The following is a 20974-nucleotide window of genomic DNA, read 5'->3' as shown; positions in this document are numbered from 1 at the left end:
CAGATAACTATGTTACTCTTGTAAAATTATTAGTGTTATCATTAAATCGAAAAGTGCTTCCAAATTCCATTTTCTTAATTTACAAAGATGTCCTTCCATCCTCTATTTCTCGGATAATCAGGACAACATTTGTCATCAAGCGATAACAGATCGGATTCTAAGGATACTCTTGCTTGAGCAGATATAATTTAATCACCAGAGCCCAGTAATTGTTTAACCAACATATGCTTAATTTTTTAATCACTATGGGCCAGATTACACGTGGAGCTCAAAAATATTAGGGCTATTGTGTGCTAACATTGCTTGAGTATAGTCACTATAGCTTTAATTTCTGCATTTATGGTACTAGTTGAAAGTAATATTTTAGCGATTGATCAAAAGTCTGGGGCACACTAACCCCTTACATGACAGACTTCTATGGGACATGCTAAAAATGCAGAAGGTTTGTTAAACCTCCACTCAGGTAAGTTCTCTGGAAAAAAGAGTGAACCCAGAGGTACCAAATGGCCTAATACCTTCAGATAACCAATGATATCTAATAACAAATGGCTGTAGTCAAACTGTGTTGGGCTATTGTGGTTCCTTTATTCCCATCTCTATAGGAATCCCATTCCGGTGGCCATCTTGGATTTCATTCTGCAGCAGTGTGCCCCTATATCAGTTAGCTGGACTACTGTGAAGTGCCAGCCTGCTTCACTAGCACCACTGTGGTGCTTTTCGTCTGTGAGTAGCCATTTGTTATTAGGTATCATTGATTATCTGAAGGTATTAGGCCATTTAGCGCCTCTGTGTTCTCTCTTTTTTCTAGATTATCTTCATCATCGGGACCCCGACCATCCTATATCAGAGAGCTGCTTTTTTATCCTGGGATTTGATTAGGACTTTCATTTTTTACTGATTTTTTTATTATTATTTTTTTATATTCATTGTATTTACCTGTGTTTTTTAGGATTTGTTTTTTAATTTGGGTTGTCATTTGGAGAGCACCCCCTAGAGGAGTTTTCTGTGTGTTTACACATTTTCTCTTTCTCATTATATATCAGGTAAGTTCTCTTCCTACTTTTATACCACGTTTGTTATTGAAATCTAAGTTACAAACACTACACACATACAGATAACAAAAACACATACATAAACACCTATTAACCCTTCCCAGTACAACACCTTGTCATATACTAAGCCCCTTTAAACCACTATTGTAAAAATGTTTTTCAATAATAAACCTTTATTTTGCCTTTAATTTGTGTAAATATAAGTGAAATACTTTATTTTAATATACTTTTATATTTTCAAGCGTTGACACTTTGTCAGGTCTCTCAAAGCACAAAACTTTCTAGCGCAACACTTAATTCACCACTTGTAATAGAAGTGCTAATAGCGCTTCCTGTCCTACAAATTAAAATGTATTGGGCGCACTTTAAAACAAAAAAAAACTCCATTTTAAGATTTTCTTGTAAACCTTTTTTCCATCCACTTTTTCTTTTCATAAAACCAGATAAAAGGGTAATGCCCCTAGCGCTATCGGTTGTATTTCACTTGTAATCCAGCCTCATGTGTTATATTCTAACCCTTTAGGACATTATATATTTATTTATTTATATATTTATTTTTTCTCCATGAAAGTCTATGGGGATTGTTTTGTTGCTGATAAAGCATTTGATAAGCTTTTCAAAAAAAAATTGTATTGTACCTCTTAAAGGGACAGTCAAGTCCAAAAAAAACCTTTCATGATTCAAATAGGGCATGTAATTTTAAACAACTTTCCAATTTAATTTTATCACCAATTTTGCTTTGTTCTCTTGGTATTCTTAGTTGAAAGCTAAGCATAGGAGGTTCATATGCTAATTTCTTAGACCTTGAAGGCTGCCTGTAATCTAAATGCATTTTGATAGTTTTTCACCACTAGAGGGCATTAGTTCACGTGTTTCATATAGATAACATTGAGCTCATGCACGTGAATTTACCATGGAGTCAGCTCTGATTGGCTAAAATGCAAGTCTGTCAAAAGAACTGAAATAAGGGGGCAGTCTGCTGAGGCTTAGATACAAGGTAATTACAGAGGTAAAATGTGTATAATTATAACTGTGTTGGTTATGCAGAACTGGGGAATTAGTAATTATGGGATTATCTATCTTTTAAAACAACAAAAATTCTGGTATTGACTGTCCCTTTAATTTAAATAACCCATCAAAAATGATTTGACATATTCCTGTTGTAAACAATTTCCCTCAATTCCATGAGCTGCTCTCTACTTACAAGTGCATGTCTTCCCATATAGGGATGAGATCTGGAGTCATTTCTTCAATCCCACAGACAATCCGATAATCAGAGCCACAACTCCTAGTAGCACAGCTACTACCACAGCAATAATGATCATTTTCTGAGGGAGGGAACATTAAAATAAGGAATATACTGAGCTCTTTAAAACAGACACTATATGACAACAGAAATAGTATTTAAAGGGACATGAAACCCAAATGTGTTTTTTTCCCATGATTCATGAGTGCATGGAATTTTAAACAACTTTCCAATTGACTTCTATTATCTAATTTGTTTCATTCTCTTGGTATTCTTAGTTGAAAAGCATACCTAGGTAGGCCCATGAGTTGCTGATTGGTGGCTGCACATATATGCCTCAGGTTATTGGTTCACTCATGTGCATTGCAGTTTCTTTAACAAAGGATACCAAGTGAATGAAGCAAATACGATAATATTAGTAAACTGGGAAGTTGTTTAAAAATTGTATGCTCTATCTGAATCATGAAAGAAAAAAATTGGGTTTCTTGTCTATGAACTTTTAAGATTATTTATTCCATTTCGCCGTCATTAGAATGCTTAGTAAGTATAAAATTAACCTTTGACGTCTGTGTGCCAAGTCACCTATGCTAGAATAAGAATGCAGCTTAATGATTATACATTTCTGTTGTATTATGTCCCAGCATGTATGTTATGTTACTTCTAATATGATGCCCCTTGTGTACATATGAAAACTTAGGTCTGTAGTAGTTTAGATTAAAAAAAATTGGTAATATTCTTAGTGCACTGCCAGAAAGAAGAAAAGAAAAAAAAAGAGTGAAAGGAAGAATATCAGAGAGAGAAGACGACAGATACAAGAAGTAAAACAGGTTTTTCAAAGCTAATTGGGTCTAGCTGGGAAAAGAGAAACATATTTAGAATTCCTGGTAGGGTTTGACGCTATGAGATAAGACATGAGGTAGTAATTGTATGGACGGTTATTAGGGATAGCTATGAGATAAGACATGAGGTAGTAATTGTATGGACGGTTATTAGGGATAGCTATGGGATAAGACACAAGGTATGGACTGTTATTAGGTATAGCTACGGGATAAGACATGAGGTAGTAATTGTATGGACTGTTATTAGGTATAGCTATGGGATAAGACACAAGGTAGTAATTGTATGGACTGTTATTAGGTATAGCTATGTGATAAGACACAAGGTAGTAATTGTATGGGCTGTTATTAGGAATAGCTATGGGCTAAGACAAGGGAGGTAGCTATTGTATGGACTGTTATTAGGGCTAGCTATGGGATAAGACAAGAGGTAGTAATTGTATGGACTGTTATTAGGGATAGCTATGGGATAAGACGCCAGGTAGTAATTGTATGGACTGTTATTAGGGATAGCTATGGGATGAGACGAGGTAGTAATTTTATGGATTGTTTTTATGGATAGCTATGGGATAAGACAATAGGTAGTAATTGTATGGACTGTTATTAGGGATAGCTATGGGCTAAGACAAGGGAGGTAGTAATTGTATGGACTGTTATTAGGGATAGCTATGGGCTAAGACAAGGATGTAGTACTTGTATGGACTGTTATTAGGGATAGCTATGGAATAAGACAAGGATATAGTAATTGTATGGACTGGTATTAGGGATAGCTATGGAATAAGACAAGGGAGGTAGTAATTGTATGTATTGTTATTAGGGATAGCTATGGGATAAGACAAGAGGTAGTAATTGTATGGACTGTTATTAGGGATAGCTATAGGCTAAGACAAGGGAGGTAGTAATTGTATGTTTTTAGGGATAGCTATGGGATAAGACAAGAGGGAGTAATTGTATGGATTTTTATTAGGGATAGCTACAGGACACTGACTACAGGGTAGGTTTGGTAACTATATATTTTGCTAGTTGGGGTGGTTTCTCACCCTCCTGGCCTCACTCTGGTATTTTACAGCTTTCTTTGTATCGGCCACGGCTCTTTCCACAAAACCCACCGACTCATCCATGTTATTTTCTATACGGTCTATAAGAGCACCCTTTATAAAGAAAAAAATAATAGGGGAAAGGATACAAGGCAAGAGAAGAAGATATAGTAGAAAGTCAGAAGTTATACAATGAAGGATTGAGAAATAGAAAATGAGAGGTGTTAAAAAGAAAATAGGGTACAAATAGAATGGGGAAGAAGAGTAATATGGAAAAGATATGATGTGCAATGCAAGTCAGTGTCCATATCCATGAATGTCCGACCACGTCTCCCATGTGCCTTCTAACCTGTTTCTGACTTAGACCTTCATCAAACTCTTCCTTCTTACCTTACGTGCTCTGCTTTGATACTTTACAGCTTTTGTTGTTTCCTCGCGAGCTTTCTCTACGTGTTCCACAGATTTTGTAACGCTGATTTCAATATTATCTATAACCTCCCCCTGCAGGAAGCACATTAAACATACAACATTGTCAATTTTGCATTGATCCTAGTGCCAGGAACAACAAAATCACAATACTCATTATGCAGTGGTAAGTACATGAATTCAGCATCGTCTTCATTTACAAACATACTCATTGACACACAAGTTCCACAAAATTACACACTTTTGCATTCATACTGCATTTCACTTCACAATCACTAACGTACATTACCAACCCAGTGACTCATAAACATACACAGACAGATGTGCAACCATTTTAATTACCTGAGCTATGATGAGCCTCATTCTCCGTGCAAAGCATTATGGGTAGAAAATATGAAAACTCAGAGATCTGAGTATTGTAAGGACAATGTGACCTCCAGTCATTTCACAACTTCAAATGCCCCTTCTTTTCAGTTCCCCATTCTCCCCAACGCCACCTTGATCTAATCTCATCCTTACACTTTACTAGGTCCAAGATTAAATCTAACATTTACCCCAACATACTCCTCCCCCCCTAGTTTTACCTGGTTTTCCACCAACATTGCAATATCCATGAACATATCATGAAGCTCTTTCAGGCTGCTCTCCAGTCGTACAATATCTCGGTGACGGGATTCAATTTCACTTAAAGCCTGACGAGAAATCTGTGAGTCGTTTATTATCTGTTTAAAGAAAACAAGGAGGAACAGAGATTTTTTATGTTTTTTTTTTTTTTTTAAATGTTTTTTTATTCAGGTAATATCAACATACAAGTACATAACAAAAAGCAAGATGTACATGGAAAATACAATAATACAAGATACATTTTGAAGATCATTCTGATCCTCAAGATTTTCCTTTTCATTAGCATACAGTCGCTCAATATAATGATAGGCGAGAAATGGCAATTTAGGTTGGCAATAAAAGAATAATGTAATAGGTTGTCGTATAAGTGTCAGCTAAAAGTAAGTATCAGAGAAATAGAATGTAAGAAGTAGTTTATCAGCATAGCGGGTGAGGAAATGGATATGGGTAAACAATAGGTGAAATAGGTCCTCAGAGTCCAGTGTTCACTCCACTGGGAAAGAGGAAGAAAAAAAAAGAGGGGGAGAAGACAGGAGGTGAGGCATTTTAACACAGTATATAAGGTGTTAGATTGTAGCATGGTGTAATCTATGTAAGGTGTGAATGGTTATATTTCAAGTTGGGCCATATTCCTAGACTAGATAATGTAAGTCCACTGAGTTGGTGACTTGGGAGACATAGGTGTCCATGGTTTTAAAGGTATGTTAGGGTTTCTGTTACTTGTGTCCAAGTAGGGGTATGTTGTTGTAGCTAGTTACGAGCCAGGGTCAGCTTCACCGCTGACAACAGATACAAAAAGTTTTTGTGGGATTGGTAGCTGTGTGGAGAAAATATGGAATAACCCCAATTCAGCAGAGATAGTGATAGGAATATGTTTGGCAAAACAGTGATTAAATCCTTGATGCCACAGTGGAGAGATTTTTGGGCAAGTCCACCAAATGTGCAATGGAGTTCCCAGATCATTGCATCTTCTCCAGCAGCCTGGCGAATAAATGTGGGAGATTTTGTTAAGTCGTACAGCGGTTAAGTGCCATTGTAGTAATACTTTTAGGTACAACTCATATAATTTGACACAGTGAATGGCCTTCTTGATTAGGGTAACTGCTCTTCTCCATTCCAATATAGGGAAACTAGTCAATGGTGACTCACAGAACTTTATTTCTCCAAATAAAGCGGTTAAACAGGAGTTTAAATTGTCATATTAGGGATATAGGAATTGGGGTCAGATTAAGGATATAGGAATTTGGATTGGGAGGGATCAAAATGGATAGGTAAGCTTGGATGAAAGGCTCATTTTATATGCTGCAATTCTTCCTAACCATGATAAAGAGGGAACACTCCATTTGTATATTGGGATTTAAGAGTGGTAAGAGTCTCATCTGGGACATTAAATGTGTAGGCTTCAGTTTTGAAAATGCTCAATTTATAGTGGCTGATGCTAGAGAAAGTATCCAGTAGTCAAAATAGGTATGGGAGAGAGTGGAGGGGGTCCGAGGGGAATAGGGTGAGATCATCAGCAAATAAAGCTGTTATCTGCAAGGTATTATGAAGGCAGACCTCCCAAATATGTGGGTCAGATTGGATTGCTTCAGCAAGAGGTTCCATCACCAGGGCAAACAGAAAGGGGGGATAATGGGCACCCCTGGCAGGTACCTTTATTGATGGAAAATGGAGGGGTACGGAATCCCAGTCCGCTAACAATTGCTGATGGGTCACAGTATAACGCCATGACCTGAAGTCTTGAGAAACCGAATCTTTGTAAAGTTTGAGACATATACCGCCATTTCAACCTGTTGAAGGCTTTCTCAGTGTCCATAGACAGGGTGACACATGGAGTCCCTAGATGTTTTGCTTCAAAGAATATATTTAGTAAGCATCTAGTATTGTCAGAGCCTTGTCGGCTTAGTGTAAAACCGACCTGATCAATATTGATCAGAGTCGAAAGGATGGGGTTCAATCTAGCAGCAATAATTTTGGCGTACATCTTAACATCCAAGTTAAGAAGGGAGATGGGTCGGTAACTAGCACAGGAGGAGGGGTCTTTGGTATAGTAATTATATTAGCCTGTAGAAATTCTTTAGAGAAAGTGCCTAGTTTAACGGCCACTATGAATACAAAATGTAGGATAGGGATTGGTATGTTTTGGTATTTTTTGTAGAAAACGTCTGTGAAGCCGTATGGCCAAGGGTATTTAAGAGGTTTTCGTGATTTAATGGCTTCCTTCACTTCTTTTTGTGTAATTGGGGAATCTAATAGGTCACTCTGTTCTGGAATAAGAGTCAGGAGTTTAAGTGGGCGAAGGAAGGAATCAATCTCTGTTGGAGATGGAGGGGGAGAGTCAGCTGTTAGTGCCAAATTGTTGAGTAGTAGTCGGAAAACAAAGAACCTATGTCAGCTGGTTTACTGTAAGTGTGGCTATTTGCACATATTGAATGGATACTGACGGCTGCAGTTTTTTGTCTTAGTTTGTTCGCTAATAGCCTGTCTGCTTTATTGCCTTTATGTTAGAAGACTTATTTTAACTTATGTAGTCTGGATGCATTTTTTCAGTCTCTAGTTGTAGACTTTTCTGTTTAAGGTCTGTAAGTTGGTTTAGAAGGGTCAGGTTCGACTTATGTTGTTTCAAAATGGATCTAAGCTGGAATTACACTTGTGCAAGGGTGGCTTCACTTCTTTTCTTTAGTGGTGCAACTAATTTAAGGAATGAACCTCTGATATACGCTTTCAGGGATGCCCAAAGAGTAAAGTCAGTGACTTGTCCATTATCATTAATGTCCATGAATGTAGTAAGGTCATATTTGATAGTGGAAATGGCTTCTGGGAATGAGAGTAGATTCGGTGGAAGATGCCAATAGGGGGGTGGGTGTGAAGGGGAGAGAGAGTCCAGTTGCAGGTAGACTGGGTCATGGTCTGACCAGGAGCATGGAGGGATCCAAACCTGGCAACTTGATAAAGCAATTTGGGATTACAAAAGAGAAAATGAATATGAGAGTATGACTGATGAACACTAGAATAGTAAGTATAATCTTGTGAAGTGCTATTTGTTGCTCACCAAATATCAAATAGATTGAAATGTGTGATCAGGGTCTGAAATTTCTGGGAGCTTATCTGTTTTTATCAATGAGGAGGGTTTTTTTTCATCAATGGATGGATCCCAAATCAATTAAAGTCTCCTGCTAGGAGAATCTGACCCTGGCTCAAAATGTCAAACTGCAACAAAAATTTGTGTAGCATAGAAATCTGTTGTTTATTAGGTCCATAGTAGGAGGCAAGAGTATACAAGACATTATCCAGTTTACAAACAAGAATTATATATATGCCCTGTGGGTCAGTTTCAGCATGAATTTTCTCCTATGAAATTGATTTATGACTCAAGATTGCGACCCCTTAAATTTTTGAGTAAAGGAAGCTGTCTCTAGAACTATGAATAGTTTTGAGTGTATCAGGGGTGTTGTAGATAGCGTCCAGTGTGTTTATTGTAAAAACTATTTGAGCCTTGCTTTGGGTCATAGATCGTAGGAAAATACTTTGTTTTGTTGGGGAGTTTAGACCCCTTACATTGTGTGTCACACACTTGTATGTCATTGTGAATAGGAAGAGGGCGGGCTATATATGTAGGAGGAGGAGAGAGGACAAAAAGGGAGGGGAGAGGGCAAAAAGGCCCAGTGGAGTGATTAAAACAAAAGTAGCAGCAGTGGGGATGAGCTACAAACTATTGCAATATTTAGAGGTAGTTAAACCACTTAGGTAGCCTCTGATCACGAGTCAGAGTGCATTATTGGGGGGGAAGGGTAAATAATGCAGGAATGGAGTCACTATGTATCCATCAAGCAGTTAGAGTAACAGAGATCCAAGAAGGGAGGTTTAAAGTGGGAAGCGGGGGGGGGGGGGGGCTAGCAGGGGAGAGCCAGGCCTTGAAGATAAGGTAAAGAAATGAGAGAAAAAAGGAAGAAACTATCTGTTGTTAACTAGATAGATATACCAGTTGGTTTATTGCTATAACATTACGGAATATCGGATTAGTAGTTGGTTACACCATCGATAGGAAAGTACATGTATAGAAAAAAAGATATATTTCAGCACATGGAATACTTAATAGTGTCTAAGCTTAGTTGTTTAATAGAGGTCTATTTGTTATAGCAATGATGTAGCTAGCAGTATATAATAACCTTGTAGCATTATAACCCAAACGTTGGCCTTGGTTTCAGTGAAAAGTGTATACAAAACTATTCTATAAACAAATAGCTTGATATGGATAGAACCTAACCATATTTCAACATACTAGTTAACACTTCAGTTTAAATCATGCGTCTATTGTATAGAAAGGTACTGTAGTTCACAATATTAGCAAATCCTAACACAAACTTGGGGAATGCTACTAAAAGAAACATATCTAGTTATACATATTAATGTTACAGAACCATAACCCACACATGGGCATTATTACTGGAAAATATATGCACAAAAACTGTTGTATAGATAACATGCCACATTTGGAACTTGGATAAATAATTTACTAAATTACTCTGTAGTATTAGGAGAATCTCAGTTTTAAGAGGAGCTTATTTCAATTTGTAAATCACATCATATCTATCTCTATCGGTAATGTGATGAAATGTATTCTAATTCTTTCATAGAGCTATTGCCATAAGGCAAGGTAGCTATTAATTGGCTATAGCAGAGACATAAGGAGTAATATATAAGGAGTAATATAGCATTGTATGCAAATCCTATAGGCACTTGGGTCAATCATTTTAATATAAATTAGTCTACTGCAATAGTGATACATCTTGCAGTACATGTCAGTAACACAGTACTGTGGCCTAATAGGGCAATGTTATCGGTGAAGGGTATATGTGTCTCTGTTGTGTGACCAATTAGTGTAGTGCTGTCAGGGTTCCAGGAATCAGACTGAGACCAGAAGTGCAAAAATAATCACACCTTTATTAATAGCAAAAAATAATAAAAAGTCCACAAGTCAATTAACAAGTCGGAGTCAAAACCAGAGCTGGTAGTCAGACGAGCGAGTCAGGAGCCAAAGCGAATAGTCAGACGAGCCAGAATCAGCAACAAGGAAAACAGCAGAGTCAGGAACAAGCCAGGGATCAGGAACCAGGAAGGACGTCAGGCAGCCAGGTTATACACAGGAACTCTCACAAACAGGTCTGAGACAACGCAAAGGCAAAGCATACTGAACAGAGGCCCTTTAAATAATAAGTGATAACATCACAATTCTGAGACTGCATCCTGTCTCACATGGATGATGCACACCAGTCTGGCCATAAAAGGAAGTGCAGGAAATGAGCAGCATCCCCCACAATGCACCATAGTCAGGAAGAGAGGTGAGTAAAATGGCTGCCAGCAGCACATGGCAAACAAAACAGGGGAAAAACCCTGACAAGTGCATTTAGAGTTTGGTGGTTATTTAACTAACTAGGTAAAACATCAGTGTCAAAAGGTATGTCAAACCGGAGTACAGACTATTGTCATTAAAGATCTGGTCACATCTGTATAATATCATTATACAGTGGGATGAGTTTCAGAGTTAAAGAAGTGTAATGAGTTTTATTATGTTGGATCTCAACTGCCTTAAAGTGTGAATGTTTCACTTTGAAATACAGACTATTATTTCAGCATAGGCTGTGATGATTCAGAGTGAGTTTTAATATATGATGAATTGAAGTATGAGTATATATTTGTAGTGATAAGCTACAATTAATGTGTAGCAATATTCCAAACTATAACTGAAAATGAAGTACAAGATTTTATGAAATAATATTCAGAATTGATAAGCAGTGAATTTCAATATTGAGACCTTTGTTTAGATAGGTAGCAAGAGTTATGTGGACTAACCACCGTTAAACCTGATTGTAGTAGTAACCGAGTAATATGTAGTGAGAGAGAACACAGAAATCTGCAGCTGCTGACAGGGGCGTGTCAAGTACACAGGAGTTCCCCTGCTGATGACGTCAGAGCTGTTCCGTAGCGTTACAGTGAAACTGGTTTGTTACAAAAAGTTATATTGAAACAGAAGTAGCGATATGATAACAATTGCAGCAATTATATCAGTTAACTGTGTGGCAGCAACTTAAGATTTTATGTTACTTGCGGTTATTCCTTGAAAGTCCCGGTTTGTACTGCTTGCAGGTGTCTGATGAAAAAGATCCAATCCTCAGAGTAAAAGTAACTTAGATGAAATAAATTCGTTCACTGGGTAGCAGTTTGTAGTAACAGTTCCTGCTGGTAATTGTAATCCAATAACTTGTAGTAGCAAATATCTTCAATTCATGAAATAATGCACAGGTTAAGAAATGGATGCATAGAGCTTAGCTGATATGAAGTTAATAACTAAGCACTTGTTTGGGGCGGAGACATGACTTAAATAGAGGTGTAAGGTGAGCTGTAGAAGAAAAAAAGGAAAACCAGGAGTGGAATCCTTACACGTCCCCCCCCTCAAGCAAGCCGACCACGGCTGGATGTTTTGGTCTGTGGGGAAAACGTCTATGGAAACGTGCAACAAGCCTTGTAGCATCAATATGAGTATGAGGCTCCCAAGAGTCTTCGTCAGATGAAAACCCTTTCCATCTCACTAGATACTGAAGTTCACCATTATAATATCTGGAATCCAAGAGATCCTGAACTTCGTACATGTTTGTGTCCAGGCATACCGGATCAGGAGGAAGGAGAGGAGTAGGAGGGTGTCGACCCGTATAAGGCTTCAGTAAAGAGACATGGAAGGTAGGGTGTATTACCAAATTATCAGGTAGATCCAAGGTAACTGCATTCTCATTTACTATGTGAGTGATCTTGAATGGGCCTATGAATAGACTAGCCAATTTCTTCTTGGGAAGATGTAACTTGATATTTTTGGTTGACAACCACACGAAGTCTCCTACTTCATACTTTGGAGCAACTCTACGTCTTAAGTCATAATACTTTTTCTGAGATGCTTGTGCATGCTGTATGTTAGTAGATAGATGATGGAAGTTTTCAGATAGGCGTTGTAGTAATTCGTCAACAGATGGTGTATTTTCAGAAGAGGAATGCTGAAAATTGAATCTAGGATTGAACCCATAATTAGCAAAAAAGGGAGAGTAATTGGTGGTACTGTTGATAGTGTTATTGTAGGAAAATTCTGCCATAGCAAGAAAAGATGACCATTTATGTTGATGGTATGAGCAGTAGCAACGTAAGTATTGTTCGAGCCATTGGTTCAATCTTTCAGTTTGTCCGTTCGTTTGTGGGTGGAAAGCAGTACTTAGCCGTTGTTCAATTTGCAGACTTGTAGTGAGTGTCTTCCAAAACCTTGAGGTAAATTGGCTACCTCTGTCTGTAAACAAAACAGTTGGTAAACCGTGATGCCTTACAATGTTGTTCAGAAACAAATGTGCAGTTTCTGAAGAAGTAGGCAACTTGTGGTAAGCAATGAAATGTGCCATTTTAGTAAAGTGGTCAGTAACAACTAAAATGGTGGTGAAACCAGAGCTTGGCGGTAATTCTACGATAAAATCCATACCAATGTGAGCCCAGGGTGAATTGGGTATGTCCAAAGGCATGAGGAGTCCATAGGGAGGTCTTCTCTCGGGTTTGGATACTGAGCAAGTAATACATTGCTGAATGTAGAGCTTGATAGAATTTTCCATGGATGGCCACCAGTAAGTTCTGCTTACTAATTCCTTAGTGCGTCTGATACCTACATGACCAAGTAAGGGAGGATCATGGTGTTCTTTAATAATTTGTGCTCTGAGTGGTTCAGGTACGTAAATTTGAGAACCATGATAATATAATCCATCTTTCTTAATTAGGGAGTTCAGAAGTGCTTGTTTTTCCAACCCTAAGGCGGCTTCATAGTCTGGAACTGATATAGATAATGAAGCGAGGAATTTAGAGGGTGGTAGGATACAACTAGGTGTATATTCAGGAATGGGTCTAGGATCTCTGCGGGAGAGTGCATCTGCCTTTCCATTTTTCGATCCAGGTCTATACAAAATCTGGAAATCAAAACGACTGAAGAAGAGGCTCCATCTAACCTGTCTCCCAGATAAAGTTTTGTTGTTCTGTAGAAACTCAAGGTTACGATGGTCTGTATAAATTATGATGGGATGAGATGTACTTTCTAGGAGATGTCTCCAAAATTCCAAAGCTCTTTTGATGGCGAGTAATTCTTTATCCCCTATGGAGTAATTCATTTCTGCAGAGGACATAATTTTTGAAAAGAAGCCGATAGGAAATAGAGGTTCTTTGAGTGTCTTACGTTGTGATAAGACTGCACCGAGTGCATAATCCGAAGAATCCACTTCCAATATATATTGTAGATCGGGATCAGGATACTTTAAAATAGGAGCTGAGGAAAAGGACTCCTTGAGGAAATTGAAAGCATCAGCAGCTTCTTTCGACCATCTGAACACGCAATTGGAACTAGTAAGTTTGGTAAGAGGTTTCGAAATACTCGAGAAATTCCGGATGAATTTCCTGTAATAATTACTGAATCCGAGGAATTTTTGTAGATCTTTTCTGTTCATAGGAGTTGGCCAGGATTTTACTGCCTCAACTTTTCCTTCTTGCATTTGAATGCCTTCAGGGCTGATGGAATAACCCAGGAAATCTATGGTTGTAGTATGAAAAATGCATTTTTCCAGTTTGGCATAAAGTCGGTGAACCTGGAGACGAGATAAAACCCAACTAACGTGTTTGATGTGGTCAGTAGTATTGGAGGAATAAATCAGAATATCATCTAAATAAACTATGACACAAATATCGAGTAAATCATGAAAAATGTCATTTATAAAGAATTGGAAGGTTGCTGGTGCGTTGGTGAGTCCGAAAGGCATAACTAGGTATTCATACAACCCATATCTTGTTCTAAAAGCCGTGAGCCATTCATCCCCCTCTCTGATGCGTACAAGATTGTATGCGCCCCTCAGATCCAATTTAGTATAGATAGTGGCATGTCTTAGTCTCTCTATGAGTTCCGGAATGAGTGGCAGTGGGTAGCGATTTTTTATGGTGATCTTATTTAGTTGTCTAAAATCGATAATAGGGCGTAAAGAGTTATCCTTGTTTCGGACAAAAAACATACCAGCACCAGCTGGTGAGACAGAAGGACGAATGAATCCTTTCTTCAAATTCTCATCTAAATAGCTTTTCAGATGGTCTAATTCGGATTGACATAGAGGATATAAATGTCCTATAGGTGGAGTTGTACCTGGTTTTAACTCTATGGGGCAGTCATAGGATCGATGAGGAGGAAGTGTTTCAGCCTCTTTTTTACTGAAAACCTCAGCAAAGTGACTGTATTCAATTGGTACAAGAATGTCAGGAGTGGGGTTCAGAGAAAGTAGTGACTGCCTAATACAAGTTTGTTGGCAATATTGAGAGTTTAAATGTATGTCTAAAGATCTCCAACTGATCTGAGGTTCATGTAGTTGTAGCCAAGCCAACCCAAGAACAATTGGAAATAATGGAGATGTAATCACATCAAAAGAGAGATGTTCATGATGATTGTTTAATGTTGTGACAGAAAGAGGAATGGTATGATGTGTAATAGGTCCAGAAGAAATCTCAGAGCCATCAACAACACGAAGAGAAATAGGAGACAATTTCTTAATCAGTGGTATTTTATTGATAGAGACTAATGAGCTGTCAATGTAGTTGCCTTGAGCTCCGGTGTCAACGATAGCAGGGACTGAGATCTGTTTACTTGCCCACTGTAAAGACAAAAGTAGAGAACAGTGAAGTGGTTTATTAAGTACTACTTGAGAGGTAAAGTTAGTGCTACACATACTGTTCTTTTTCTGAGGTATGATAGGGCAGTCCTTAAGACTGTGAGCTGGATCACCACAATACATGCAAAGGCCCCGGGTCTTTCTTCTCATACGTTCATCCGGTGATAGCGGACCCCTGAAGATGCTGATATCCATAGCTTCAGCTCCGCTGGGACTAGTAGACCTAAGAGTAGGTTGGTTAGGACTGGGAACCTTTTCCTTTTTGTATGGCTGGTCTGAGTATTGTCGTTCTGATCTTCTCTCCCTTAATCTTCTATCGATATGGCTACTTAATTTCATAAGAGCCTCAAGTGTCTCTGGCAATTCTGTTCTGGCTAATTCATCCTTGACTGCATCGGAAAGACCAAGCCTAAATTGATTTCTGAGGGCTATGGCATTCCATTGGGAGTCAATGGAGTACTGTTTGAACTCAGTTATGTAATATTCCACAGGTCTGGAACCTTGTTTAAGTTTCCTCATTTTGCTCTCAGCTGTAATTTGGAGGTTGGTATCATTATACAATTCATCCATGACGTCAAGAAATGCCGAAAAGGATGATAGGACCGGATTATTAGTTTCAAATAGTGTGTCAGCCCATATACGGGGTTCTCCCCTAAAATAGCTTATCATGCAGAGAACTTTCACCCTATCATTTGGATAGGTCCTAGGCTTGAGAGAAAAATTAAGAAGGCAAGCATTCTTAAAGTGGCGGTATTGATTTCTGTCTCCTTGAAAATATTCTGGAGGAGCAACAAAGGGTTCAGGAGAGGTCTCTTGGGCTGGTAGCTTAGGATTAATGGAATCTTTTATAACGTTTCTCAAAGTCTCATTTTCCAATTGTAATTCTCTTAAACCCTGGCTGAGTTGGTCTACCCTTTGTGACAGGTTAAAGACAATTTGTGGGAGTTCGGCTGGATCCATAATAATGGCTTAGTTATTCTGTAATGAGTTTTATTATGTTGGATCTCAACTGCCTTAAAGTGTGAATGTTTCACTTTGAAATACAGACTATTATTTCAGCATAGGCTGTGATGATTCAGAGTGAGTTTTAATATATGATGAATTGAAGTATGAGTATATATTTGTAGTGATAAGCTACAATTAATGTGTAGCAATATTCCAAACTATAACTGAAAATGAAGTACAAGATTTTATGAAATAATATTCAGAATTGATAAGCAGTGAATTTCAATATTGAGACCTTTGTTTAGATAGGTAGCAAGAGTTATGTGGACTAACCACCGTTAAACCTGATTGTAGTAGTAACCGAGTAATATGTAGTGAGAGAGAACACAGAAATCTGCAGCTGCTGACAGGGGCGTGTCAAGTACACAGGAGTTCCCCTGCTGATGACGTCAGATCTGTTCCGTAGCGTTACAGTGAAACTGGTTTGTTACAAAAAGTTATATTGAAACAGAAGTAGCGATATGATAACAATTGCAGCAATTATATCAGTTAACTGTGTGGCAGCAACTTAAGATTTTATGTTACTTGCGGTTATTCCTTGAAAGTCCCGGTTTGTACTGCTTGCAGGTGTCTGATGAAAAAGATCCAATCCTCAGAGTAAAAGTAACTTAGATGAAATAAATTCGTTCACTGGGTAGCAGTTTGTAGTAACAGTTCCTGCTGGTAATTGTAATCCAATAACTTGTAGTAGCAAATATCTTCAATTCATGAAATAATGCACAGGTTAAGAAATGGATGCATAGAGCTTAGCTGATATGAAGTTAATAACTAAGCACTTGTTTGGGGCGGAGACATGACTTAAATAGAGGTGTAAGGTGAGCTGTAGAAGAAAAAAAGGAAAACCAGGAGTGGAATCCTTACAAGAAGTCACTGTTGTATAATAGTCGCCTGTTACAGAAGTGGGTTGTTGTTGCTGTGGCAGCGAATCCCAAGTGGGTGCAGATATTTAGAGCAGGTGGTTGAAAGTTACTGTTGGGTATGGGAATATTCCACATCTTCAAAGTTAGTTCCTTGTTCAACAGAAGTGACAATATGTTGAAGGTTGTCTTTCGTGATGAGAAGTTTGATTGGATAACCCCAGCAATATTTAAGGTTATGAGCTCTCAACGCTCTAGTCAGTCCACTGAAGGATCTTCTTTATTGTAAAGTTCTAGGTGAAAGGTCCACAAAAATGTTGAGGTCTTTGTAGGTTTCAGGAAGATCTGGACGACCCTGTGAGGCACGTAGTACTCTTTCTTTGTATGTGTAAAAGTGCAGACGTACTACCACATCCCTGGGTTTATCATTAGAAAGGTTTCTAGACCTGAGGGCCCTGTGAGCCCGATCAATAAGACACTCAGTTGATGTAGTAGGCGGGGCTAAAAATTAAAAAAATTCTGATAGGAAAATAGTGGGCTCTCCAGGAGGAACTGTTTCAGAAATCCCTCTGACCCTCAAGTTGTTCCACCTTAAACAGTTTTCCATATCAGCTAGTTTGTCTTCCAAAGAAGTTATTTGTTCGGCCAGATTTTGTGCGAAAGAAAGTAGATTGGCTTGGTCTACTACTGAATACTCCTGTTTCCTTTCCACCGTGTCTAATCTTTCATTGGTTGTGATCTTTTTTTAATGTCAGTTATAGAGGCCAATATCTGAGACTTAAAAGAAGAGTGATGGGCTTCCAATAAAGATTTTAAAGAGTCTAGTATGAAGGTGGGAGTTACTTGAGCTGGAACTGTGGTTAGTAGCTCTTGTAGGGTAGACTCTATTAAATCTGTAAGTTCACTATCCTGTGACCGCACTTGATGTGTGCAATGGGCGCAAATAGGCCTTTTCCCCTCTGGTATCCGTAAGTCGGCTTTATCCGAGTGAGCAATAGTTGTTTTCCGTTGCTCTGTACTGCTTCGGCAGCTGTGGCATTGTAAGCTTGGGCCGTTGTTGCACTGGAGGAGTGCACTGTGAAGAGGCCATGCCTGATGTATGCGATGGGCGCAATAGGCCTTTTCCTCTCTGTCATTCGTAAATCAGCTCAATCCAGGTTGAATGTGGGTCAGGGATAGAATACCCCACTAGCTGGAAGTTTTTTGTATCCAAACCCCCAGGATCTTATGGTTAAATAGCAAAATGTTAATGCCTTTACACGGAGCTAATGCCAGGCACGTCCCGTTCGCACAGCAGTTAACTCCGCCCCCCCCCCCCCCCGAGGAACAGAGTTTTTGTCTTCTGCCATTGCTACATCCTTTTCTTTAATCTATCTTCTAAATAATTTTTCCTTTATTTTTTTATTGTTACTGCCAGTTGCTATAGGGTTGTAAACACAAGTTACAAATGTGGCCTCCTTACAATATCACTGCAGTAGCACGATTATCAAAATTCATACCTTTATATAAACAAAAGACATCACCACCACATTTCAAATGTTACCACTGAATCATGTGGATACACCATGATTAAACAATACAGTACTGCCATTTAAACTCACAAGTAGCACCACAGCTTTACCCCTTAGAAAAACCAAGGGTGTTAATCTATAGCACCATCTAATGGTAACTTGGATGTTAATTAAAAATATTTATAAATACTAACCAGCACCCTCTACTGGTTATGAAAATGCAAACACTATTGGCAATATCAATAAACATTCATAAAAAGTCATGCACTCAAGAATATTTTTCAAAATGGATGTGAAAAATTTGGACCCTTAATCATGTAGGGAAGCATCCTTTGGCCCCAACACACATGCGTTTAAGAAGTGAGACATTACTGCACATTAGAATGAACGAGCTGTGCGGCAACAATTATGATTGGTTGCCATACTAAAATATCATGGAAGGGAAAAAAAATAGACTACAGAGGGGGGCAGTTGGTGGAATGGGAGCTATGTGAAAAACAACCTCAATTATAATATTGCTAGGTAGTTTAGGAAAGTGAGAGAAAGACTGTTGTACATTTAAATGTATACATTATCCATTAGGAAAATGTGCTCACTCTAACTTTACCATCACTATAATATAGCAGCAAGTGGCTCAATAATATAAAAACAAAAACATTTAATAAACAAAACATTCTTCAAAATCAATACTAAATATGTTAGTATGATTGGAGGCATTATTAGACACAATAGCAGTTCCCTGTACCTGCAAATAACTGGTCTTGCAATAGAAAGTACTTAATTACATTCTAATGTAAATATTGCAATATCACTTAACAAAATTCTATGGGTTGACAAAATGCAACTTCAACATTACCTCCACATCACTCTTCACCATAGATTTAGCGCTAAAATATTGGCGCAAAGGTTAGGTGTTGCAGGTAGGGTTAAATATTGAAAATAAGGTTATAGTTGGTGATTGTGGTTAGGCATCATTATAGGGTTAACACAATCTGTAAGTAGCCACCTGCAACAGGTTTGTGCCAGCGACATTGTTATGGCCAATTTCTGCCTACTGATTTGCCTCCTTGATTTTGCCATCCAGACATTTCAAATATTAGTACACTTAAGTGGATCTAATTTGGATAACTTATCTCCCTTTGTACCAAATATTTGAATATTTTAGGCTCTATATGGAATTTCTGTTTCTATCTTTTTCCAACCATCACTTACGCCAGATGTGAAGATATTAGGGTTTCCACTTTCTAACATTTCTTCCAACTCATCATCTGTTGTACTTTTACCAGCTGATGAAAAAGAGGGACACAGTTACATAATTACATTAGAAATGAAAAATAAATAAATCCATCATCCCAAAACTACAACATCCCATGAAATAATAACAAAATAACTAAATTTATGCTTACCTGATAAATTATTTTCTTTTACGATATGACGAGTCCACGGATTTCTTCCTTACTTGTGGGATATTAACCTCCTGCTAACAGGAAGTGGCAAAGAGTACCACAGCAGAGCTGTATATATATATATATAGACCCTCCCCTTCCCCTCCACCCTCAGTCATTCGGCCGAAGATTATAGGAAGAGAAAAGGAAAGGCTAAAAAGGTGCAGAGGTGACTGAAGTTTTCAAAAAATAAAATAAACCTGTCTTAAAATAACAGGGAGGGCCATGGACTTGTCATATCGTAAAAGAAAGTAATTTATCAGGTAAGCATAAATTTAGTTTTCTTTTACAAAGATATGACGAGTCCACGGATTTCATCCTTACTTGTGGGAAACCAATACCAAAGCAATAGGACATGGATGAAAGGGAGGGACAAGACAGGAACCTAAATGGAAGGCACTACTGCTTGAAGAACCTCTCTCCCAAAAATTGCCTCAGAAGAAGCAAAAGTATCAAATTTGGAAAATTTGGAAAAAGTGTGAAGGGACGACCAAGTCGCAGCCTTACAAATCTTTTCCACAGATGCATCGTTTTTAAAAGCCCATGTGGAAGCCACAGCCCTAGTAGAATGAGCCGTAATTCGTTCAGGAGGCTGCTGTCCAGCAGTCTCATATGCCAGGCGGATGATACTTCTCAGCCAAAAAGAAAGAGAGGTAGCCGTAGCTTTCTGACCCCTATGCTTTCCAGAATAAACAATGAATAATGAAGATGATTGACAGAAATCCTTAGTTGCCTGTAAGTAAAACTTTAAGGCACAGACCACGTCCAAGTTATGTAACAGACGCTCCTTCTTAGAAGAAGGATTAGGACACAAGGAAGGAACAACAATTTCCTGATTAATATTCTTATTCAAAACAAACTTAGGAAGGAACCCAGGTTTGGTACGTAAAACCACCTTATCAGAATGAAATATGAGATAAGGCGAATCACACTGTAATGCTGAAAGCTCAGAAACTCTTCGAGCAGAAGAAATAGCAACCAAAAACAGAACTTTCCAAGATAATAGTTTAATATCTATGGAATGCATAGGTTCAAACGGAACCCCTTGCAGAACTCGGAGAACTAAATTCAAACTCCAGGGAGGAGTAATAGGTCTAAATACAGGCTTAATTCTAGATAGAGCCTGACAAAAAGACTGAACATCTGATACATTTGCCAAACGTTTGTGAAACAGAATTGACAAAGCTGAAATTTGTCCCTTTAAGGAACT

At 38.3% G+C, this 20974-nt stretch overlaps 1 protein-coding gene across 2 annotated transcripts in view; it reads right to left on the bottom strand.

Moving 5' to 3' along the window:
• STX3 (syntaxin 3) overlaps positions 1 to 20974 on the bottom strand; it is a 113011-nt gene that overhangs the window by 7962 nt on the left and 84075 nt on the right. The window contains exons 7-11 of one of the 2 annotated variants that reach the window (XM_053692290.1): positions 19532 to 19605; positions 5182 to 5319; positions 4562 to 4672; positions 4175 to 4285; positions 2257 to 2380 (exon numbers count right to left, since the gene is read on the bottom strand). In XM_053692290.1, the coding sequence (XP_053548265.1) occupies positions 2294 to 2380; positions 4175 to 4285; positions 4562 to 4672; positions 5182 to 5319; positions 19532 to 19605 (521 nt within the window). In that variant the 3' untranslated portion in view covers positions 2257 to 2293. The remainder of the gene's footprint in view (positions 1 to 2256; positions 2381 to 4174; positions 4286 to 4561; positions 4673 to 5181; positions 5320 to 19531; positions 19606 to 20974) is intronic. The other variant, XM_053692289.1, reaches the window with a different exon arrangement.

Source organism: Bombina bombina, chromosome 9 (genome assembly GCF_027579735.1).
Source record: "Bombina bombina isolate aBomBom1 chromosome 9, aBomBom1.pri, whole genome shotgun sequence".
In the NCBI taxonomy this organism is placed as follows: domain Eukaryota; kingdom Metazoa; phylum Chordata; class Amphibia; order Anura; family Bombinatoridae; genus Bombina; species Bombina bombina.
This window is presented reverse-complemented; position numbering and strand designations above follow the sequence as displayed.